Source organism: Staurois parvus, unplaced genomic scaffold (assembly GCF_062004578.1).
Source record: "Staurois parvus isolate SC_StPar_1 unplaced genomic scaffold, SC_StPar_1.0 ptg000154l, whole genome shotgun sequence".
Lineage (NCBI taxonomy): Eukaryota > Metazoa > Chordata > Amphibia > Anura > Ranidae > Staurois > Staurois parvus.
In genome coordinates, this window is record NW_028317950.1 from 5,577,097 (window position 1) to 5,602,554 (window position 25,458).

The 25,458-nt window shown below is 43.6% G+C and overlaps 1 protein-coding gene across 2 annotated transcripts; it reads left to right on the top strand.

The window, feature by feature from the left end:
- The first annotated feature begins 5,745 nt into the window (after positions 1–5,745).
- Positions 5,746–24,438, top strand: RNF224 (ring finger protein 224). 2 transcript variants are annotated; one of them, XM_089675341.1, is made up of 2 exons: positions 5,746–6,093; positions 23,610–24,438. In XM_089675341.1, the coding sequence occupies exon 2, from the start codon at positions 23,614–23,616 to the stop codon at positions 24,130–24,132; it is 519 nt and encodes a 172-aa protein (XP_089531467.1). In that variant the 5' UTR covers positions 5,746–6,093; positions 23,610–23,613; the 3' UTR covers positions 24,133–24,438. The 2 variants fall into 2 exon arrangements, with proteins under 2 accessions (XP_089531467.1, XP_089531468.1); XM_089675342.1 differs by lacking the exon at positions 5,746–6,093 and adding an exon at positions 22,572–22,792.
- The last annotated feature ends 1,020 nt before the right edge of the window (positions 24,439–25,458 follow it).

Consider the following 25,458-nt stretch of genomic DNA (forward strand, 5'->3'; position numbering starts at 1 on the left):
ACAGGACAGAATGAATGGGGCCATGTATTGTGAGATTTTGAGTGCAAACCTCCTTCCATCAGGAAGGGCATTGAAGATGAAACGTGCCTGGGTCTTCCAACATGACAATGATCCCAAACATACCGCCCGGGCAATGAAGGATTGGCTTCGTAAGAAGCATTTCAAGGTCCTGGAGTGGCCTAGCCAGTCTCCAGATCTCAACCCCATAGAAAACCTTTGGAGGGAGTTGAAAGTCCGTGTTGCCCAGCGACAGCCCCAAAACATCACTGCTCTAGAGGAGATCTGCATGGAGGAATGGGCCAACATACCAGCAACAGTGTGTGCCAACCTTGTGAAGACTTACAGGAAACGTTTGACCTCTGTCATTGCCAACAAAGGATATATAACAAAGTATTGAGATGAACTTTTGATATTGATCAAATACTTATTTTCCACCATAATTTGCAAATAAATTCTTTCCAAATCAGCCAATGTGATTGTCTGGATTTTTTTTTCTCATTTTGTCTCTCATAGTTGAGATCTACCTATGATGCCAATTACAGGCCTCTCTCATCTTTTTAAGTGGGAGAACTTGCACAATTGGTGGCTGACTAAATACTTTTTTGCCCCACTGTATATGTGTATACCAAACCTGCCAATAACCTCAGTACAGTGTATATGTGCATATGTTAAAGCCAAAAGCAGAATCATTGCTGTGATTTATGTCTTTGATTGTTATATGACATTTTTATATTAATTGTGTTAGCAGAAGCAGAAAAGGAAAATATGCCTTTAAGAGTTAGTATAAGGTGAGCCAATCACAGACAGCCTCACACTGTACAGAGCCTTAATCAATCCCAGCCAGTTTCACATTTATGCCTGTGTAAAACTCCCTGCTAGGATTTTCTAGAGACACATGCTCACCAGACAGAGGAGGAAACAGACAAAGTTCCAATCAGAGAAGCTCCATGGAAGTAGAGAAGGCCAAATAGGTATTTAATGCACTTGTGTGTTCCTCTATTGTTTAACAGTGCAGGTAGATCTGTGTCTAAAAACTGTTGTATGTGTTTACTTGTAGTTCCACCGAACTTACGAACTTACGAATCAAGTCACTGTAGAGTAATCATAATCGTACGAATCCTATCGAATTTATAAATCCAAGTGAATTTATCAATCTATCGAAATATACAGAACGAATTTATCAAATCTATTGAACCTATCGAGATAAGCTATCGAATCAACCCAATGTAATACGAATTAAACCATTGTAATATGAAAGAAACAAGTCATTGTAAGCAGTGTTATATGAAGAAGATTGAAGTTATTAAAGAAGTTAATTAAAGTATTCAGTGTGCTCTTTAAACCTACTGCATCCATAGAGCGGCATTGGAGGAATTACAGAGTAAAGTCAGTCTAATCAAACAAAGAAACAGCAATTGCATAATTTTTCTAATGCCACAGCGCACAAGGCACCAAAGGGTGCTGCGCCTGCCACAGTGGAACTATTACCCTCAGAGGTCAAGCAACAGCGCTCCTCAACTTGCACAGTAAAGAGTACACTAGAGAAACAGAGCGCCAGCATATACCGCCATGCAGAGACACCTCAGCGGAACAACAGTACAGGCCATAGCACGTGCGCATTAGTCAACTCTTAAAGTGGCATAACGGCAAGGGCAAGACAGTCAGAGAAAGAGCGCCAAACCTCCTGCACCCCTAGAGAGAGAAAGAGATGCATGGGGGGAGGGCCAGAGTCCAGAGCTAGAGTGCCCGCACCGCTATCCATCAAGAGACCACGTGTTGCATTCAGAGAGTTCACCGCAGAGCATCGTATAGTCACCGCAGAGCATCGCAAAGTCACCGCAGAGCATCGCAAGTCACCGCAGAGCATCGCAAGTCATCGTATCAAGAAAAGAAAAGTCACCTTTAAGACTGACGTTTGTTTCTGCAACCTTCAGATTACGGTATCCTGCTTTTCAATTAAGGTCAGAGCTTTCCTTTATTACTCACTTATGCACATAGGTTTCTGCAAGAGACATTTTTGTGCTCAAGAGAATACAGACTTTTAATAAAAAGAGACAGTTATAGTATATGATTCTGATGTATTTAAAGTGAAAGTCATTTATTGCCTATGTTTTGGTGCTATTACATGTGAAGTGAAAGTCATTTATTCTTGCATTTGGTAGTATTGCATTTAAAGTGACAGGTCCTTATTTATATTAATTGTTATAGCATTCAGAAATGGCTGAGCCTAGCATTGCCACCCCACTGTTAGCGGATGCAATGATAGATATGGTAGAAGGTGAAGAGCAAGAGAACCTGTCTGAATCTGAAAGGTGCAATGAAACGGTAGTCTCGCCCCAAACAAATATAGCTGAAACAGGTGAACTAAGACGTTCATCACGGGACAGAAAACCGGCCCAAAAGGTGCTAGAAAATTTGGAGCAAGAGGCAGCACTGAAAGAAAAAAAGTTCACCCGAATGTATGAGAGGTGGAAAGTATACACCATAGACATTCACAGAAAGCTAAAACAAGAAAGCATAAAGGAGAATTTGAGTGAAATGATAGAGACAGTAGAAGATTCTGAGTCAGAGCTTATGACAGCATATGTCAACTTACGTTCGTCCTTGACAACCTCCCAGGATATTGTAAGGAACATGGATACATGTACCGCAGTCACTAGGGATTTAGTGAAGCTTATGAGAGAACTATCATCTGCAGCAAATTATGATGAAGTCAAGGCACGAAAGAGAATGAATGAGCTCTTCATGAAAGACTATGCTAGGTCCATAGGAGGAACCACAATCTCAAGTCTGACTTCCATCACTAGCAGAAGTGCCAGCCACATAACAGAGTTCTCAAGTACGTCAGCCAAAAGAAAGGAATTAGCTGAACAACTCGCTGCCAAAAGAGCAGAAGTTGAGATGGAATCTGCCATTGAGGCTCAGCGCCATAAAATGGAAGCTGAAATGAACAGTTTGGAAAGGCAGAAGGAAATTAAGATTATAGAAGCCAGACTCAGAGTGCACGAAGAGGATACGAATCAGGGTAGTCATAGATCCAAATCAGTACTAAGTGGAGAAGCTGACTCCTACGTTCTTTCATACGCCCAGGAAAATGGAAGGAAATCTCCAGCATGTAGTGAAGAAATAAGTCATAGTCCTTCCATCCCTGCACAGAGAGAAAAGAAGAGAGACTCACCTGATTCAGGACAAAGTGGAAAAAGAGAACCAGATAATTCAATTCCCATATGTCATGGCAGTGGTCACGAGGATGTTACAACTGTTGACCCGACGAAACCTCAGAGAATATTTCTCACTAGACTTCCTGTTCCGGAACCTACTGTATTCTCTGGAAACGTACTGAAGTTTATAGAATGGAAGGCAAGTTTTGAAATGATCATTGAACATAATTGCTCCCGTCCAGTGGACAAGTTATTCTACCTCCAGCGGTATACTGGCGGAGAAGCAAAAAAGGTTCTTGAAGGTAACTTCTATAGGAAAGATGAAGAAGCCTACAAGCAAGCTTGGGAAAAATTAAATGCAAGATATGGTCATCCCTTCTTAGTGCAAAGAGCTTTCAGAGAGAAGTTGATAAACTGGCCCAAAATAGGTCCTAAAGAACACTTCAAGCTCCAAGAGTATGGCGACTTCCTGCAAGCATGCAGCAATGCTATCCCACATGTTCAAGGACTAGAAGTATTGAACGACTATCTAGAAAACCACAGGCTGCTAGCCAAGCTACCAGAACAAGTGGCTTCTGGATGGAATCGCTATGTGACTAAACAGTTAGACCACGGCAAAAATTTCCCAAGTTTCAAAGAGTTCTCTCAATTTGTCAATAAGGAAGCACGAATAGCGTGTAATCCAGTAACAGCATCTCATGTCTTAAAACCCTTAGAAGAAAGGCCTACAAGAGAGATAAGACGCTCAAGAGCAACTAGCTTTGCAACCAACACAGCTACTAAAGGTCCAGATGCCCATGAGAGCAAGTTCAACATCACTACTGGGATCAGTAAAGAGTCAGAACCGACAAGTCTTCAGACTACCTTCAAGTGTATGTTCTGTGAAGAGAATCACTCCATACATAAGTGCCAACGATTGAAGGAAAGGTCTCCAGACGAAAAGAAGTTTGTGTTTGATAATCAGCTGTGTTTTGGATGTTTAAGAAAAGGCCATATTACTAAAGAATGCAAGAAAAAGGCCACTTGCAGCGTTTGTAAAGGATGTCATCCTACCCCACTACATGAAGAACATCCAAAGAAAGAGAAATCCTTAATGCCCAAGGACACTGAGGAAGAAAACAAAGCAACAGTATTCTCTTGCAGAGTGAGAGAAAGAGAAATCAATGGCACGTCAATGGTTGTACCAGTGTGTATTTCAAAAGCCTAAAAGGAAGAACAAGAAGGTATACGCCTATGCGCTACTGGATGCCCAGAGTGACGTCACCTTCATTGATCAAAAAATCTGCAAGAAATTACAAGTGGCCACAGAACCAGTGAAACTCAAACTCACCACAATGACAGGAAGAGACACATTGGTGAACAGCCAAAGAGTCAAAGGACTGAGAGTTAGAGGACTCCACTCAAACTGCATATTAGATCTACCTCCAGCTTATACAAAAGACGACATACCTCTGGATCGAGATCGCAAGTTTGTGCTCCTGTTATATTCTTCATAATACACAATAAAAATCCAGCTGGCATGGTGGGAACCTAGGGTTGCCACCTCATCCCTTTAAAATCGAACACATATTATTTACACAGGTTCTTTGGATGAATAACGTGGTAATTAAACTCACTGTTTTCCAATCTATGCATCTCCTAGATTGTAAGCTCCAAGGAGCAGGGCCCTCCTATCCCTCTTGTATTGAACTGTATTGTTGTATTGTCTCCCGTTATATTGTAAAGCACTGAGCAAACTGTTGGCGCTATATAAATCCTGTATAATAATAATTATAATAGCGTGATCTCTGTAACTTACAGTTGTGATGAGATAGCGATAACTTCAACCTCAGTTGGATACCACAGTCAGTGACTCAATGAGAATGACATTTTGTAGATCTTGTGAAGTTTATTCCATAATCTGAGAGAATATTACAACAATGAAATTCCATAGGTCAAAAGATCATACTGTTTCTTGCTCCATGCCATGAGGCTTGCTGCAATGCATCTCTGGGAAAGGGGGAGGTCTATCTATAGAACATTAACTAAACCAAAGGAAAGGGAGGAGCAGAGACAAAATATAGAAAACATTTAAAGGCATATGAAACATGACACTCACTGAGTGCCTTATCTGCCTTATTCATTTAGGCTCAGAACCTAATTAATATGTGTTTGGTTTTAGATTGATGAGGTGGCAACCCTGTGGGAACCACACATAATGGGAACAGTAGATGTGCAGAACTGGGAACTCAACAAATAGATCTCACCAATACACTGAGAGACCTGAAAGAGATCTGCAGAGAAATGTGCACCAAATATTAACCAATGAAATATCAGTCTTGGATAGACGGACCACTTTTCTCATATTCTAAAATAATTCTTGTTCTCAGAAGAACAGGTTTTGCACATCTGCTGTAAGAGAGGGAAAAGAGCAAAGGAATATATTGAGTTTCTTGAGCTTTTGTCAGGCTGAGTCTTCTACAAGGCCGTGTTTCCATGTGATACTCTAGCTGGGGCCAGTAACATGAGACTGACATAATTATGGGAGTGATAAGCTTCTGGAAACTTGGAACACAGAGCCTTGCCTCTAGTATACGAAGGACAGTACAGTACAGGAAACACAACAATTCAAGCATTCAACTATTCAAAAGAAGAAATTGCGAAAACTGATGTATCCTCTATCTTGGCAGAAGAAGGCCTTGTGGCCTCTTTGCTCCTCTTGCTGTGCATTTCTTTTCTCTTTGAGAGACAGTTGATGGCTTACTACACTTGATGGTTCTGTGATGGCAACAAGTCCTTTTTTCCAACCATTTCAGGATATCATTACATTTTTCAAAGTTATTTGAGAAACAGGGCAGAATTATGACATCATCTTCTCAAATGTCTCTTTATGATACCCGAAGACCTCAGTTACCTCGGAGTCGGTCAGCTGTAGACCATGCTGCATTAATAGGTGAGTGGAATTAGTTATCTTCATAGCCCTTGCATAGTATAATTATCATCAGCCATGGTCTGATGTTAGAGGCTGACACAGATCAGCCCCTTCTGCAGCCTTTCACCTTGTGACTTGCTACATGTACAGCCTGAGTTTTTGCTAGGGAAAAGGAGATTGATGATATGCTTCCTCCTGTCTGCAGCAGATTAATGATATCATTTCAGCCTTGGCAAAGTCACTTGGCTAAAGTTAAAGGACTGCTTTTCATTGATAGAAGGTAGAGCTTTTTGAAAAATTACACTGTACATTGTCATATGACAGGAGTTATTCATACAGACTGAAAGGTCAACTTTAAATTTATGAAATCACAAATTCCTTGTCACATGTACTTACCTTCTCTGTAGGTAACACATTCCACGGATAGGCAGGTAGCTGGACAACAGTGGTGATAGTATGCAATGGGGGAATGCACTGAGCCTCCTAGTGAACATCTACTGCAGTGGTCTCCAAACTGTGGCCCGGGGCCGGATGTGGCCCTTTGCTAGCCTTTATCTGGCCCTTGGGGCACTTTTCCTTCCAATGATATGAGGCACTATTCCTCCCACTAGGATCAACGATGGGGTACTATTCCTACCACTGACACCAACAGTGTGGAATAATTCCTGCCACTGACACTAATGATGGGGCACTATTCCTCTGAGTAGAATCATTGATGGGGAACTATTCCTCCCACTGACACCAACAATGGGGCACTATTCTTCCCCTGATATTAATGATGGGGCACTATTCCTCCCACTGTTACCAACAGTGGGGCATAATTCCTTCCACTGATACTAATTATGGGGCACTTTTCCTCCCATTAGTATTAATGATGGGGCACTATTCTTCCACTGATACCAGTGATGGGACACTTACTCCCACTGACACCAACAGTGGGGCATAATTTTTGCCACTGACACTAGTTATGGGGCACTATTCCTCCCACTAGTATCTATGATGGGGCACTATTCCTCCTACTGACACCAACAAAGAAACACTATTCTTCCACTGATACCAATGGTGAGAACTATTCCTCTCAACAATACCAATGATGGGGCACTACTCCTTCTCCTACTGAACACCAACCCTGAGGTCATGTTTATTCTCACAGATGCTGGGTCTGGGACATTTTCTACCCCTACTGGCCATAATCCGAGCCCCCTAAATTCTGATGGACAGTAAACTTTCCCTTTGTTTGAAAGGTTTGGAGAGCCCTGATCTACACATGGAGATCGTAGTACCTGAAAATCATAAGGTCCATGAAATGGTCACCACACCCTAAAATGGGTGACATATCTGAGGACCTCTTGGATAATCAGCAGCAGTACCACTATGGGTGATTGTCTACATCCCAGGAGAAAGCTCATTAATGGACACATTAATTATTACCTTGTTATTATTATTAAAGCCTACAAGCTTCTATTTCTGCAATCAAATCAAAGTTGATTAGTTTCAATCCACCTCCTATGTCATTACTCTGACTGTCCTTATAAAAACTGCATATAAGCTGAGATATCCAACATTAATGTAAACAGAGAGGTATGTTTATCAGTGTTTTCACCCGAGATTCACACAACTTCCATCCATTTTTCTGGTTGAATCATTTAGAAAAATGTGTGAATACTGGGTAAACTTGTGTCAAAGCATTGATACATGGACACATTAGCCTGCTTTCACACTGCCATGGTGCATTTTTCCCACACCACGGGTGCAGCCCAGCTTACCTGCCTGTTTGGGGGTTAGATTTTGTTTCTAAAAGCGCACCAAAGACGTAGCATGCAGGTATTTTAATGCGTTTTCAGAAAGTGCACCAAACATGCAGGGCACAATCAGGGGCTGACTGACCATTTGGAAACTCGGGCACTGCCCAAGGGCCTGGGGTCAGTAGGGGGCCCCATGAGATGCCTCTGGTACCTTTTTCATAGGCTTTTTTGAGTTTGGGCAAGGACACATGGGCCCCATGATCCCCTATTGCCCGGGGGCCCCATGAGTTGTCAGTCCGCCCCTGGACACAATATAACTCCATGGGAAAGAACAGATAACTTGCTCCAATCATACAGGTAAGCTGCACTGCACCCAAAGTTCAGTAAAAATGCACTGCAGTAGTGTGAAAGCAGGCTAAATGTTCAGAAAAAGGGATCGTTCAGACATGCAGCAAGGGCTGCCACTTCTCGGATCACTTTTCAGTGGTGAGGAGGAGATATGTTGCCTCCTCGCTGCCTGATTTAACCCTTTATGCAGCACTATAGTGCCACAATTGTGTGTATTGGATACAATTGCAGAACGTTTTCAAGGTGGCCCCATAGTCCTGCATTAATCACAATCAGTGGTAGCAGCACCTACTGGAAACCACATGCTGTTTAATTCTTGCTGTGGTCAGGAAGCACAGCATTCATGGTCACAGCATGTGTACTGCATGTGTTACCTTTCACACTGGCAGTCCTAAGGCAGTAAAACTGTGGCTCAAACACCTTGTTTTACTGCTTGCTCTTTTGCCCGCAGGTGTGAACGAGCCCTAATAGGCCTGTTATATCAAAAGAAAGCAACTAATTGACACTTGGCACTTTTGCCAGCATGGGATTACTGGGCAGGAAGTGAGGAGTGACCTGGAAAATATTGTCCCTACTATATCACTTGCATTGTTCTGTGTCTCCTAATCTACATAATCAGTTTGTATTGTTTGTCATAAGCCTGGCTATTGTTCTGTTTATCCACCTATCTCCCTGCTAAGATCTGTCTGAAATCAATAAATTCTCTGCAATCTCTAATGAAATTAAGTACCCACAGTGCACCCATGTGATCTATCCCTGGCCAGTACTCAGAGGAGTAAGTTTTATTAGCAGAAAGAAAGATGTACCGTTTTCTCAAAAAATGGAAAATGATTTGGCAATACAGATATATTTATCCTCTGGACTGGGTTTAGACCAGTGGTCTGCAAACTGCGGCTTGAGGGCCGGATCTGGCCCTTTGCTTGCCTTTATCTGGCCCTCTTCTTTTCCTCCCACTGATACAAGACAATATTCCTTTCCTCCCACCAACAATGGGGCATAATTACTGCTACTGACATCAACAATGAGGCACTATCTCTCCCATTGACACCAACTATGGGGCACTATTCCTCCCACTGATACCAATGATGGGGTACTATTCCTCCCCCTGACACCAACGATGGGGCACTAATTCCCCCCACTGACACCAACAATAAGGACACTATTCCTCCCACTGACACCAACGATGGGGCACTATTCCTTCCACTGATACCAAGGATGGGGCACTATTCCTCCCCCTGACACCATTGATGGGGCACTAATTCCCCCACTGAAACCAACAACAGGACACTATTCCTCCCACTGACACCAATGATGGGAGACTATTCATGCCACCGACACCAGTGATGGGGCACTATTTCCACTCAATGACACCAACAGGACAATATTCCTCAAACTGACACCAATGATGGGTTACTATTCCTCCCACTGACACAACTGTGGACTATTCCTTCCACTGACACTAACAATTGGGCACTATTCCTCCCACTGACACCAACAATGGGGCACTATTCCTCCCACTGATACCAATAATGGGGCACTATTCCTCCCAATGACACCATTGATGGAGCACTAATTCACCCCACTAACACCAACAATAGGACACTATTCCTCCCACTGACCCCAATGATGGGGCACTATTCCTGCCACTGACACCAACGATGGGGCACTATTTCCCCTCAATGACACCAACAACAGGATAATATTCCTCAAACTGACACCAATGATGGGGTACTATTCCTCCCACTGACACAACTGGGCACTATTCCTCCCGCTGACACCAACAATTGGGCACTATTCCTCCCACTTACACCAATGAAGGGGCGCTATTCCTCATCCTAACCCCAAAGATATGTTGTTTACTCCCACTGATAATGGAACAATTTCTACTTCCAATGGCCACAGTCCAGCCCCCGAAAGTCTGATGAACAGTAAACTGGCCCTATATTTAGAAGGTTTGGAGACCCCTGATTTAGACTAAGCACCTGTCTTCAGTTTTGCACAGAAAAGTCAAGTATCAGTCTTGTAGTCTGCAACATTGTGGAATCTTGGATTGTGCTGTTGAAGGCATCACAACATTAACGCAACCCAGTACCCTGATGTGGGTGTGAGCAGTAAGAGACGTAAGAAAATCGGTGTGAACATTTAATGAGCCAACTAGAATTCCAATGAATATAGAGAGGAGGGATATTGTGCAAAGAAAGGGAAACTCAGATTAAACGTGTCACACACTCTACATTTTCATCATAGTGATCAGAATGAAAAAATCAAGAATTGGGAGTTAGGTTGTTTCTCCTTAAAGGAACTATATAGTCATGTATATATTATATTTTTAAGATATGCTTATCAGCATTTTCAGCATAAAGAATACCAAAAGCCAAGACATTCAAAGTTTTCCATTTACGTTCTGTCCCAGATTGAAGTTCTGGATGGGGTGTCCAATGGCACAGGGTGTGCTCAGCCCCTCATAGAAGAGGTCTCAGTTTTGAAGCTGGAATCTCCTCGAACATCCCTTGAGTATCCTACCTTCTGTGCTGCAGAGGGTATACCTTACCTTGTATAATTAATAGAGAACATTAATCTTTCATAGGTAGACAATGTGTGACAATTTCCCTGGAGGGAAGAGGACACGATTATCTATCTCCGGGGTCCTACAGTTTAGGGTGTATTGGCCTCACCCCATAAGTGAGTCTTATATGACTTAAAGACCAATCAAATCCTTGGTATAAAATGTACTAAATACATTCTAAGTGCATCAAAACAAATGGTGTGCAAAGTCTCCTGCCAGTAGCTGCAGAGTGTGAAAGCAGTGGTCTCAATGCAAATGCCCAACATGCCCATCTGCAATCAGCAAAGGTACCTGCAGATTGCAAAGCTCTTACTCTGAATTTGCAGGGGTGGTTCAGACCTCTGCAGAGAGATCACTGCTTCCCCACAGAGAAGGTTCCAACTCTTCATCTGCTGGCAGGAGACATGTTTTTCTGTTGAACCTGTGGCAGATCTTTATAAAAACAAACTCTAAAACCTAAGACTTTCCATGTCTTTTGTTTTCAAGCAATCGGAATGTATTTTGCTAATTTAAACTGGATGTCTTTTTTTTTTACTATCCAGGCAAAGCACAAAATTTTGCAGCAACTGTGTGCATAAGAGCTTGGTTTGTTTTGGAAGATGTTCCGTCACGGTTTTGGGGTTGTAGCGGCATGTGCAAAGAGAGATCACACAAATACTTAGAAGTGTAACATTTAATAAAAGTATTGACAGATAAATAAGAATACTTAACGAAAGATGCTGTTTCCACCATGGAGTCCCATCTGCTTACGCAGCGTGGCACACAGGTGATCATAAACGCATGCATGATTGCAAGCTCTGAAGACGAGTTCGAGACTTCAAAAATATGGCTGTGGCAATATAGGACTTGAATGTAAGAAAATGGTCAACTATCCTTGCAAGCAATTTGACCTTTTACCCTAGGTTCACACCTAGCAGCATTTTGCAGAAACACAGTACAGTCCATTTAACATGATTTCCTATGGGACAAGTTCACACCTGTGTGTTTTGACCCGGCGTGTTTTTTAGAAAGGGTCAGGGACTTTTTTGAATGCAAAAAGTTGCGTTTTGGGATCTACAGACTTCAATGGAAACAGAGCAGAAAAGCATGTATTGCGTTTTTGCAGCACTTTTGATGCATTTTGCGTCTTAAATCTGCCTAGCAAAAAGAAAAATTGTAAAAAAAAAAAAAAGCAAAAACGCATCAAAAACGCAAGTGCAAAAATGCAAAACGCAATGCAGAAACGGTTCAAACCCAACCCCTGCATAGGTGTGAACCTAACCTAAAGGACTTGGTCAGTTTGCAATCACATGTTCCTGAAAGGAGATTAGTGGGCTGGCTTGTCTGTATAGTTAGCTTACAATGAAATTCCTATAGTCAGCTAAGGTAACCAGAATAACCAGGATATTAGAGGCTTTCTTAGATATTTGTGAGGCTAACATTAACAAGGAATATTAAATATACAGTTTCCCTATCAGAAGACAAATTAACACTTATTTTATTTTTTTATTATATCTTTTTTTTTCCTTTTTTTCCCCAAAGCTTAAACAACATACATTCATAGTTATCAAATGAGAAATACAAACCATTCCCCTATATTTCCTCATCCAACCCACCCACCCACTTCCTTCCCCCTCCCCACCACTTTTCCCCAGTCCATATGATTCTATCCAACTCTTTCCATCAATTCCTATCCATATCTATATCTATATCTCTTTTCTTTACTCCTCTCCTCCTATTCATTTCTTAGTCACTCAGTTCAATTCTCCTATTACATCTGTATGTCTGGGGTTCCCACTACTTCCAGATATTTTTTAGATGTCTTAAAATCATGCCAGCTACTCCATTCCTTTCTAAACTTTTCTATTTTATCTTCATCTATATGGCATAGCTCTTCCATCTGATTTATACAACTCTGTCAGTCCAGTCCCTCAATGTTGGGGGTTCCTGCACCTGCCAAAATTTGGGAATAAGTCCCTTGGCCACACTAATTAAAAGATACTACTATTGTATTGTTTCACTGGTATTTCTGACCTATAAAATAAACATCCCCATGGTTCTTTCTGCATAGTGATCCCCAGTATCTCTTGTATGACTTGTATTATATTTTGCCAAAACATCTGTATTTTGGGACAATCCCACCATATATGTGGATCCATATATGGATCCAAACATAAATTAAAATCTCTTGCCAGAATAAGACTACCCTTTTTAAAGTTCATACTTTTTCCCAGCACTCCCTGCAAAAACACCTCTGAATTTTGATTCCGACAATAGATGTTGACCAATGCATAACCTTGCCCCTGCAATTACCCTCTTACACACAAAAAACAGCCATCTGGGTCTACCAATTCCCTCTCCACATCAAAGCCTACCCTCCTTGAAAACCCAATCGCTACTCCCTTAGCCCTCCTTATTGGTGAGTCTGCATAGTACCTGGTTGGGTAATGCCTAGAGTATAACTTAACATTAGATTTGTATGTTAAATGTGTCTCTTGTAAGAACACTACCTTTATAGAATGTTGTTGGATTTCTCTAAGTACCGGTATCTTATGCCTTTTAGTGGGAGAATTTAAACCTTTTACATTATAGGTCATGAGATTAATCCTACTAATAGCCATTTGATGTTTCTTTTATCGTTCTATGTTTCTATTCAAAGGAAGAGAGATATGTATAGCTCAAATCATGGACCTTCCCTCTACCCCATCTATCCTGCCCCCTCTTCCCTCCACTACTCCTCCCTCCCCCTCCCCTCCCTAACCTACTACTAAAAAACCCCTGGCCTGCACATTGCTCTCGAATCTGGCGTGAGATTCCCCCATTAATGATTCCTTTTCTGGGGTACAACTCTGAACATGTGCACTTGATCTTACCCCCAGTTCTCAACATAAATTTGAAACCTATTCGACTATTTAGAATCCTGACACACCGCTCTCTCTATTTTACTACTTCCTCAGCAACTCACTAAGAGTACTAAAAGAGGGAGAAGGGAGGAGGAGCGGTGGGAGACAGAGAGAGGAAGAAAAAAAAAAGAAAAAGAGGGGGATAGTGGATGGGGGGCAGAACAAAATTTACTGCCCCCCTTCTCTCCACTCACCCTAAGATCTCTCCATCACCCATCCCCCCATCCCAAACTCCATCTATTCTTTCTTTTTACAAACTGGCTGCTACTTCTCTTTTTTCAACATTACACTTTTATTTAGCCCCTCTGACCATCCCTCATCGTCCACATTCTTCAGTTCCAGTTTTTCACAAAAGTCACTGAGTTCTTCTGGAAATCTTAACCTTGCCGACTTCCCATCCTTCCATCCAATCAGACATGCCAGGAACCCCCAGTTGTGTCACACTATTTTCTCCCGCATCTGATCCAATAAAGGTTTCAGCAATCTTCTTTTCCCTAGTGTCGCGGATGCAATGTCCACAAAAACCTGCAAGTTCGATTCTCCGAATCTTATTTCAGGGTTCTCCCACAATTTTTTCCATATTCTCTCCCTATCCTCATAATGGTGAAAATGGACAATCATGTCTCTAGGGATGTCTGATGCTAATCCTGGCGGGCGTCTTAGCCCGTTAATTCTCTCTCAATTTTCAAAGGATCTAAGACTGACCTGTCCATTAAAGTTAAGTTAGAGTTAAACACTCTCCTTATTTTTTCCCTAATGTCCTCCTCATGCAAATCTTCTGGTAATCCTCGGACCCTTAGATTATTTCTTCTCTCTCTGTTCTCTTGATCCTCCAGTTTAAAAGAGAACTTCCTCTGTTCCCTTCTCATCTCCTCTGCTACTTCTACAGATTAATGATCTGCTGGGCTTGTATCTCTGTTTTCTCCGCCACTTCTTCTACCCTTGTTAACATTAATCCCAGATCCTTGTGAAATATCACCATTTCATTTTTCATGGAAAACCCTAACTTTGCGAACATTTCCGTCATCTCTGTTCTTGTAGGAATTTGTGATATTGTTCTCTGTTGTTCCAAAACTTTTTGATCGATTACATTTTCGACAATTATAGATTCGTTGATCTCATTCCCCTCCCTTACTCCAATTGATAATTTAGACTGCTCACCTTCATATTTCCTACTTCCTTCCTGTTGTTTCTCCATGCCTTCTATCTCTTGGCTTTTTTCTTGCAATGGCATATATTTCTTTATTGTACTAGTATTTGCATTGAGTTGCAGGGGTTTTACTCACCCCCCTTTAGCGGATCTGTTCTTCATATTGACTCACCGTAGATTTTAACTCAAAAGTTCAAAATACAGTATTGTCAGATCTGAGACAGGGAGAAAGAAAAAGTCCCTCTTTTCCACTCCTCTCAAGAAACTTGTACAGTCCTAGGACACTTTAAATATATTTATGTTCTTTACATCGATGTTTGGCCTCTGTGCTCCTCACATTCCTTGGTCTTCTGACCACCCAGCTCCACGTCTCAGATATACCTTTACAAATACAAATAACAAAGATAGTAGAAGTTTACATCATCCTTGGCAACTCACCCTCACCCTCCAAGGTTCCGATTTCCTCTGCCTCTATGTACCTCTCCTGTCCTGCTGTGAGACTCCTGTCCCGAATCGTATCCTGAGTGGGGACTGGGCTGTTATTAGCAGTGCCTCATCCTCGGATGTCTTCGGGTCTCTTGGGCTCCCAGACTATCAGCCTATCTCTGGACGGGTGGAGCGTCTAGTCGCTAGCTGGCACAGCCCCGTGGGTGCAGGCACCCCCGGGGTCCTTCAGGCACCTCCGCCTTCTACCTTTCTTCAGGGTCCTCTCCCAGAAGCATCTCTGTAGGCGAGCACCATACCTGCCAGGAGCCGGGATCTCAGCCCCACACTGCTGCAGCGCCGCCCTGCTCGCTGGGCTCACACCACCGCCGGTCGCCACGTGGTCCTTGCCAGTCCTGCCAGCTCTTCCCAGACCCCTGACCAGAGCCACCGTCCAGCGCAGGTAAGCTCACTGGGGTACCATCAAGGAGAGTCTGGCACAGGTCTAATCTGCATGGCGGGTGTTAGGAGCTCCTGTGCTCAACAGCCTCCCGGCCCCATGTTCAGGCCCTTCCCCCACAAAGTAACACTTCTATTAAACATGTGACAGCAGCAGAAAATAAATACCAACAACACAGACTAGCTTTTCCATGCAATACCGTCTTATTAAAGTGTGGCCCTTCTACATAGCAAATATAATTTCAACTGCTGGGAGTACTTGGAGAAATTTGTACTTTCCTGTACATTCTTTTAGCTTCCTATGTGGTCACAAGACCAGTAAACCCCCTTACATTTACCCAGTGAAGTGGCTGGCCTCAGAAGATACAGAGATGAAACATATCCACCAACATAAGTTGTACTTGTTTATCTGCAGTCTTCTCTTACATAGTTACATACAGTAGTTTGTAAAAATGAATAAAGACACCAGTCCACCTAGTTCAATGCGTGTACGTGTGTGCGCTCATGTTAAAAATCATATCCCATATCCTTGTATATTGTGCTCGCTAAGATGCCCATCTAAGAGGTTTTTTTTTTAATTTTTAAACTATCAATACTTCCCATTGACCCTACTGATGGTGGAAGTGAGTTCCACATCATTACTGCATTGATAGTGACCCCCCTCCCCCCACGTAGTTTAAAGTGGTTGTAAAGGCTCAAGGTTTTTTACCTTCATGCATTCTGTGCATGAAGGTAAAAAACATTCTCTGTGCAGCATCCTCCCCAGACCCCTCTAATACTCACCTAAGCCCCCTCTCAATCTAGCAATGTGCACTGGAGTCTTGGCTGTCCAGGAACTCCCTCTCCTTATTGGCTGAGACAGCCAGTGAGACAATGGGAAGAGAGAGGGAGTGGGGCGCTGTCGTGGCTCCATGTGTGAATGGATACACGGAGCAGTGGGTGCCCCCATAGCAAGCTGCTTGATGTGGGGTCACCCGACAGAGAGGAGGAGCCAGGAGAGTCTGCGGGAGACCCAAGAAGAGGAGGATCCCATCTGCTCTGTGCCAAACCAATACACACGGCAGATAAGTATAAACATGTTTGTTATTTAAAAAATAAAAAAATTTAGAATCACTTTAGGGTTAAACTGCTACTCCTCCACTTTCATTGATTGGCCCTGTGTCTTCTTATACTCCCTGAGACTGAATTGTCTATTCCCTATGCTAGAATCACCACTGAGGTACCTGTATTTCGCTATCATATCTCCTCTCAAGCGTCTCTTCTCCAGGAAGAATACGTTTAATGTTTGTATGTTTGTAGTCCTTCCTCGTAACTGAGGCCTTCCATTCCCCTTGTTAACTTTGTTGCCCTTTTCTGGACTCTCTCCAGCTCCAGCACATCCTTCCTGTCAGGGCCTGGACTTGAACCTGGGACTTCTACTGTGTCAGGCAGTAACTCTACTCACTGAGCTACCTGGGATGCTGGACAACACTTTGCCTCATGTATTGGATAATCCTGCCTTGTTCCTTGTTTGCTCTTGAACCTTGAACTCCTTGCTCCTCCCATGAACTTCCTATATAAGCCATGTCCTTGGACTTCCTCCTTGCCAGATTATTGTGCCTTTCCAGCCAATATCCTGCTACTGTTCCTGCTGCTGTCTACACCTCCGCTACTGACCTTTGGCTTGTTCCTGACCACGATTGATCTGCTACCATTTGTGACCGACCCTTGGCTTGTGACCGACTCTGCTTTCGTCTGATCCCTAACCTGTTGATCCGCTATTGGTTCCCAGTCTGCTCATTCCCTGGTGGGGTGATCCTGAGATCTGCGACCTGGTATTAACACGCAGCCCAATCCATCTCCACCATTAGGAGCTCTGGTGAATACCGGTTAATACTTAGACCCCGCACCTCAGGTGAGCCTGCGTCATTCCCAGGGGGATCCGCTGGTGTACCTATCCTGCTGGTTCCAGGTAAGCCTTTTACTGCTATAGCAACTGGTCTCTGAACCTGACCTTACACCGTGACAGAATAATCTGGCCCACACATGGAGGCCGCTATAGCAAATGCCATGGCTCCTGTCAGGCAGCAAATTTCAGAGCTACAAGAGTTTGGTGTTACCTACCAAAAGAAATTTGCTGAACTGCAAAGTGTAGTAGAGGGGCAACAGGAAGAGATCCATGCTCTGCAGACACGATTGCTGGACATGTGCTCCCGCGATGTTGCTAATACACGCATGCCTCTGCCACTCAAGTTCAATGGAGACCGCCGCCACTACAGGGGTTTCCTTAACCAATGCCGCATTTATTTCCAGATGCAACCTGCTGCATTTAATACTGAGAGGCAGAAGGTATTGTTTGTTATAAACCTCCTGACTGAGGAAGCCCTAGCTTGGGCCTCTCCCTATATAGAGCAAAACAATGCAATGTTAAACAGTTTTGCGACTTTTGTGACTGCAATGAACCAGGTCTTTGATGATCCCAACCGCTGCGCTACCGCTGAAGCAAAGCTGCATAGTTTGAGGCAGGGTAGACGCCCTGTTGCGGAGTATACAACTGAATTTCGACACTGGATCTCAGACACCACCTGGAACCCAGCAGCGCAAAAGAGTCAGTTCCGGCAGGGGCTCTCTGAACAGGTGAAGGATGAGCTCGCCAGAGTAGAGACTCCTAACGATCTTGAGGAGTTCATCCAATTATGCATTCGGATTGACCAAAGACTGACAGAAAGAAGAAAGGAGAGATTGGGAAGTAATGGTGGCATGCGTTTTTCTGCTAATCAGTTCAGTCAGAAGGATTTAAACATTTCTTCAGATTATAACACACCTGAACCTATGCAAGTAGATAAAAGTTAAAAGATCAATTTCTACTCAAGAGAAGGAGAGAAGACGTTTGGAGAATTTATGTTTATACTGTGGGGACTCTGGGCATTACGCAGTCAATTGTCCTAATAAAGCCAAAAGAACAATTGCTGCGACTGATGTTATCCTGCCTGAACGCATAAATTCAATTACCCAGTCTATCTCCCCATTGATTGATGAAGAAAATAAAGTTGGTCCTAAACAGTCTCATTTTGTTGTCCCTATCAAACTTTTTACTGAGGGCCATGAAATTCCTTGTTCTGCTATGCTGGACTCTGGGGCTGGGGGAAACTTTATGGACATAGGGTTTGCCCACAATAATAATATTCTCAGGAGAAACAAATCTGCCCCTATTGATATGGAGACAGTTGATGGTTCACCTTTATCATCAGGACCAGTTACTCATGAAACAGTTCCTCTAGTACTCCAATTTCAGGCTGACCATTTTGAGACCATCAGCTTTCAGCTGATTATATCACCTAAATTTCCTGTCATCCTGGGCATCCCTTGGTTTACTACCCATAATCCCTTCGTCAACTGGGGAGCACGGACCATAAATTTTACATCCCCCCATTGTGAGGAACATTGTAGGAAACCATGTGCTACAAGTTGTCTACCAATCAGGAAATCACAGGATGATATGGTAACTACACAGTCATATGACAATCTGCCTCCACAATACCATGAGTTTCGAGACGTCTGTGATAAGAAAAATGCGGATCAACTACCTCCTCATCGTCCATATGATTGTCCCATTGAACTGTTTCCAGGAGCAGAAATACCATTCAGCCGCATTTTCAATTTATCAGAACCTGAGTTAAAGGTGCTAAGGGAGTGGCTTGATGAGAATTTGGAGAAGGGCTTTATCAGACCCTCAACATCTCCTGCAGGAGCAGCCCTGTTCTTTGTTGAGAAAAAGGACTCCACCTTGCGTCCATGCATTGATTTTAGGGGCTTGAATAAAATCACTGTTAAAAACCGTTACCCACTCCCTTTAATCGCAGAGATGTTGGAAAGACTCCGCTCTGCCAAAGTCTTCACAAAACTTGACTTACGGGGGGCATATAACCTGGTACGCATGCGTCAAGGCGACGAATGGAAGACTGCCTTTAGAACCAGATATGGACACTTTGGGGTTTATTTACTAAAGCTGGAGAGTCCAAAATCAGACTCACTTCTGCATAGAAACCAATCAGCTTCCAGGTTTCATTGCCAAAGCTTCATTGAACAAGCTGAGGTTAGAAGCTGATTGGTTTCTATGCAGAAGGGAGTCTGATTTTGGACTCTCCAGCTTTAGTAAATAAACCCCTTTGAGTCCCTAGTTATGCCTTTTGGCCTATGTAATGCTCCCGCGACTTTTCAGCACTTCATAAATGATGTGTTTCGAGATTTGTTGGACCAGTTTGTTATTGCTTATCTGGACGATATCCTCATCTTTTCGGACAACCTGGTGGAGCATCGCAAGCATGTCTGCACTGTATTCAAAAGGTTAAGGATGAACCGACTCTACATCAAACTGGAGAAGTGTGAGTTTGAACGAGCCCAGATCCAGTTCTTGGGATATATCGTTTCTTCAGAAGGAGTGAGCATGGATCCTGAAAAGATCAAGGCAGTGGTGGATTGGACTGCCCCTGGAAACGTTAAGGAAATACAACGATTTATTGGATTTGCAAACTTTTACAGGAAATTCATAAGAAACTTCTCTAAGGTAATAGCACCAATTACACAGCTGACAAAGAAAGGAGTGCCCTTTGCATGGTCAACTGAGGCACAAACTGCTTTTAGTAAGCTAAAGACTCTCTTCACATCTGCACCAATATTGGTACATCCTGATCCTGAGCTACCTTTTATTGTGGAAGTGGATGCCTCAGACTCCGCCGTGGGAGCTATCATTTCTCAGTGACGAGGAGAAAAAATGCAGCTTCATCCCTGTGCTTATTTTTCTCGTTTGATGTCATCTGCTGAAAGGAATTATGACATTGGGAATAAGGAGTTGCTGGCAATTAGGGAAGCCTTTTCCGAATGGAGGCATCTGTTGGAAGGGGCTAAGCATCCTGTGACTGTCTTCACGGATCATAAAAATCTAGAATTCATCCGTTCTGCCAAGAGATTGTCTTCTAGACAAGCACGTTGGTCACTGTTCTTTTCCAGGTTCAATTTTATTATCTCATATCGACCTGGGTCAAGAAACGGAAAGGCTGATGCCTTATCACGAATGTCGTCTGGGCCTCTCCAGGAGAACACTTCTGAATGCACAATCCTGCCTCAAAAGAACTTTCTAGGGACCACAAGTCCTAAGGCATTCTTGAATCTTCTTAAAGAGGGGTATGAGAATGACCCACTTCACAATCATCCACCTACGGACATTAACCTGACTTATAAGAATGGCTTTTGGATTCAAGGACATCATCTTTATGTACCTGAATCTGTTCGGGTGGAAGCTCTCAAGTTGGTTCATGATTCCAAACTTGCTGGGCATTTTGGAGTCGCTAAGACCGAAGAACTATTATCACGTTCCTTTTGGTGACCGGGGTACAAGAAAGATGTCAAACGCTATGTGACCTCATGCTTGACCTGTGCACGCAATAAGATTCCCCGAGCCTCCCCTTTGGGGTTGCTTCAGCCACTCCCTGTTCCATCAAGACCATGGGGGTCTATTTCTATGGATTTTGTGGTGGATTTACCTCCCTCAAAAGGAATGACCACCATTTTGGTAGTGGTTGACCGTCTCACTAAAATGGCCCATTTTGTTCCAGTTAAGGGGGTGCCCACTGCTGAACAGACTGCTGAATTGATGGTTCGAGAAATTTTTAAACTGCATGGAATCCCTGATGATGTGGTGTCTGACAGAGGTGTGCAGTTTACTTCAAAATTCTGGAGAAGTTTTTGCTCAGCCTTAGGTGTTACAATTAATCTGTCCTCTGCTTTTCATCCCCAGTCTAATGGTCAGACTGAGAGAACTAATCAAACAATGGAACAGTATCTTCAATGCTTTGTCACTTATCTTCAGGATGACTGGGTGGACTGTCTTCCCACTGCAGAGTTTACATACAACAATTCTAAACATAGTTCCACCTCTCAAAGTCCTTTTTACTTAAACGCCGGTTACCATCCAGTTTTTATTCCTGATCTCCCTATCACAACTCCAATCCCTGCTGTTACCGATAGACTAACTACATTGCAGGAGATTCAAGAGAAATTGATTGAGACTTTGAGGGAAGCTCAGGAGTATTACAAAAAGTCTGCAGACAGACACCGGAGAACACTTCCTACGTTTCATGTGGGTGAAAAAGTTTGGTTATCAACAAAGAATTTGAAGGTCCAGGTGCCATCTGCTAAGTTGGGTCAAAAGTTTGTGGGTCCTTTTCAGATTTCTGCCCAAATCAACCCAGTCACCTTTCGCTTACAGCTTCCGGATAGTATGAGGATTCACCCTGTTTTTCATATATCACTACTCAAACCGTTTCAGGAATATCCTTTCCCTGGAAGAATTTTTTCACCTCCTCCACCTGTTGAGGTACAGGGTGAAGAAGAATTTGTGGTGGAGAAAATCCTTGATTCCAGGATCTTTAGGAATAAGTTACAGTATCTGGTTCAATGGGAAGGATATGGACCAGAAGAAAATTCTTGGGAGCCTGAGGAGAATGTTCATGCTCCTAGACTAACAAGAGAATTCCACCAGAGGTTTCCACGCAAGCCTAGTCCTAAGACGTCCAGAGGACGTCCTGGGAGGAGGGGAGTACTGTCAGGGCCTGGACTTGAACCTGGGACTTCTACTGTGTCAGGCAGTAACTCTACTCACTGAACTACCTGGGATGCTGGACAACACTTTGCCTCATCTATTGGATAATCCTGCCTTGTGCCTTGTTTGCTCTTGAACCTTGAACTCCTTGCTCCTCCCATGAACTTCCTATATAAGCCATGTCCTTGGACTTCCTCCTTGCCAGATTATTGTGCCTTTCCAGCCAATATCCTGCTACTGTTCCTGCTGCTGTCTACACCTCCGCTACTGACCTTTGGCTTGTTCCTGACCACGATTGATCTGGTACCATTTGTGACTGACCCTTGGCTTGTGACCGACTCTGCTTTCGTCTGATCCCTAACCTGTTGATCCGCTATTGGTTCCCAGTCTGCTCATTCCCTGGTGGGGTGATCCTGAGATCTGCGACCTGGTATTAACACGCAGCCCAATCCATCTCCACCATTAGGAGCACTGGTGAATACCAGTTAATACTTAGACCCCGCACCTCAGGTGAGCCTGCGTCATTCCCAGGGGGATCCGCTGGTGTACCTATCCTGCTGGTTCCAGGTAAGCCTTTTACTGCTATAGCAACTGGTCTCTGAACCTGACCTTACACCGTGACACTTCCTGATGACTGGTGACCAGAACTGGACAACATACTGCTGATGTGGCCGAACCAGAGTTTTTTTTAGAGTGGTAGGATTATAGTTTTGCCTTTTGAGTAGATACCTTTTTTATTGCATGCTAATATTCTGCTAGCGTTACTTGCGGCAGCTTGGCATTGCATGCCGTTGCTGAGTTTGTCATCTACTAGGACCCCCAGATCTTTTTCCATCCTGGATTCCCTCAAAGGTTCTCCCCCTAGTGAGTAACTTGTGTTCAAATGTTTAGCCCCCAAGTTCATTACTTTACATTTTTCTCTCCTCTACATCTATTGAAAGTCCAGAATTTAAAAAGCTTGTCTGAGCCTTCAGAAAACAGGGAGCTGAGAGCTGAAATAACACACTGCAGAGCTCAGTGAGTAAAGTTCTGAGGGCTGATTGGAAGGAAGGGACAACCCCCACCCCCTTTACACAGCACACAGGAAGAGAGCGGAGGGTGTCAATCACAGGCTGTGTGCTGGGGCTCCCTCCTTCACCTTTTTTCTCTTGGTGTCAGGACAATTTGCCAGATGCGATTCATACTGATATCAGAGGAACGAAGCAGCAGAGAGAAATGACCCTTAATGCTCTTAATTGAAACAAGTGTACACTATAGAGTGATATGCTTTGTCCATATTTCATGTCTCGGGTTTACAACCACTTTATCTATCTGTGGTTCATTTGGTTATCACTTGAGATTAGTGTATAAAATTAAACAATCTTTCTCTGTTGTATCTTTTCAGACTGATGATGTTTCACAGCAACAACAACCCTGAATGTGGCAGCAAGGCAGAGCTTAACATCACCAGTAGCCTTCCATACGAAGCCGAAGTGAAATGCAGTAGTCATAAGATCGATTGCATCATCTGTTTCTCCAACTACAACCTCACCAACAGGCTTCCCAGGCGGCTTTACTGCGGTCACACCTTCTGCCAGGCCTGCATCCGTCGCCTCGATTCCGTGACCAACGAGCAAAGATGGATCCCCTGCCCTCAGTGCCGCCAAAACACGCCAACACCTCGTGGTGGAGTGGCCATGCTAGACCTGGACCTAACTGCGTTTTTAGCAGTGAAGTCTGAGAAGGATAGCCCACGGTCGGCTAGCAAGACTTTGGACGCAGATTCAGAACTCAAAGTTTTTGCAAAGAACGTTCCGATCAGCAGGCAGCCCACGGGCAGCTGCCAAGAGTCTGTCTCCGAGCCACAATTTCCCAGGAGGATATGCTGTAAAAATTGGTTCTGCTGTTCCTGCTGTTCCTGTGTGTGAGAGATCCAGACTACAGCGCAGGCCAACCATTGGAAGAAGCAGAAATGGGATATTGACCATCATGAGCATAATCGACACACAAAGTGCAATAGCTAACATCAACCAATCAAAATTCTCTTTATACAAGCTGCAGTAGTAGAAGATATATTCTGATTAGTTGGTCCAGGTTCTGCTCTTTTACCATTGCACTTTTATTGAAAAGGCCCAAACAGGGCACATGTATATATGTATTTTAAACTGCACTAAATTTTATTTATATTCGGTTTTGATCATCAATATACTTACCTTTCTATCTGGGTATGGAGAGCACTCGACTCATTACCTTTCTTTCGCAAATGGCCACTTGGCACAAATTCACTTTAGAGTCCAGAATTGGGCTCAGCCCCCAAATCCCTACCCCCCCCCCCCCCACCACCTTCTTTTCCTTTTCCACTTCCTTGTACATTTTTTAATATACTTTGCTTTCACACATGTTTATAGCCTGGTCCTCTTTCTCTTTGACCAATGTTGCGTGGCCCTCAATAATGCAAAAAGCGGCTCTGGTATGATTACATCAGCATCACTCTTTGCATCATTCCACTGTGAATAAAGTACACCATTGAGATGCCCCTTTAGGTGGCATACAGGGGCGGACTGACAATTCATGGGGCCCCCGGGCAATAGGGGATCATGGGGCCCCTGTGTCCTTGCCCAAACTCAAAAAAGCCTATGAAAAAGGTACCAGGGGCATCTCATGGGGCCCCCTACTGACCCCGGGCCCTCGGGCGGTGCCCAAGTTTCCAAATGGTCAGTCTGCCCCTGGTGGCATATTACCCTACGCTCACAGGATTTCCCTTAAGTTGGCCAACAAAATTCTAGTAACTTATAGCCAACTTAAGGCTTCATTTACACATGCGGCCGGGGGTTGAGCCTTAGATTTACCAACCCCCCCCAACTGCCCACCTGAACACTAACATGTAGCTGCTCAGGGCTGTACACGTGCAGCAGCTGCAAAGCACAGCATCATGGCAAAAAATAAACTGCATCTCACATATGGCGAGTATTACTGCTGCTGAACATGACCCATGCAAGTCTATGGGCTGTGCAACAGTCGCACCACAGATCACTTTTCAGAGGGGTGGCAAGGGCGGCCATACATGCAAATGAGCCCTTGGTCTTCCAGGCTGAACGAGACTGGGCATCAGTCAAACTGGAAGTCTAAGGAGATCTTAGGGAAAAAAAATGGTATTACCGCTTGCAATAAGTTTTGCATCCTCTTCTGCTCTCTACTTCAAGCAACTGTGGGGGGGGGGGGGGCTTTTTTACTTTAAACCATTTTTTTTCCGG

Excerpts from the sequence above, each read along its gene's own strand:
- RNF224 (XM_089675341.1), top strand. The coding sequence starts at position 23,614 with ATGATGTTTCACAGCAACAACAACCCTGAATGTGGCAGCAAGGCAGAG.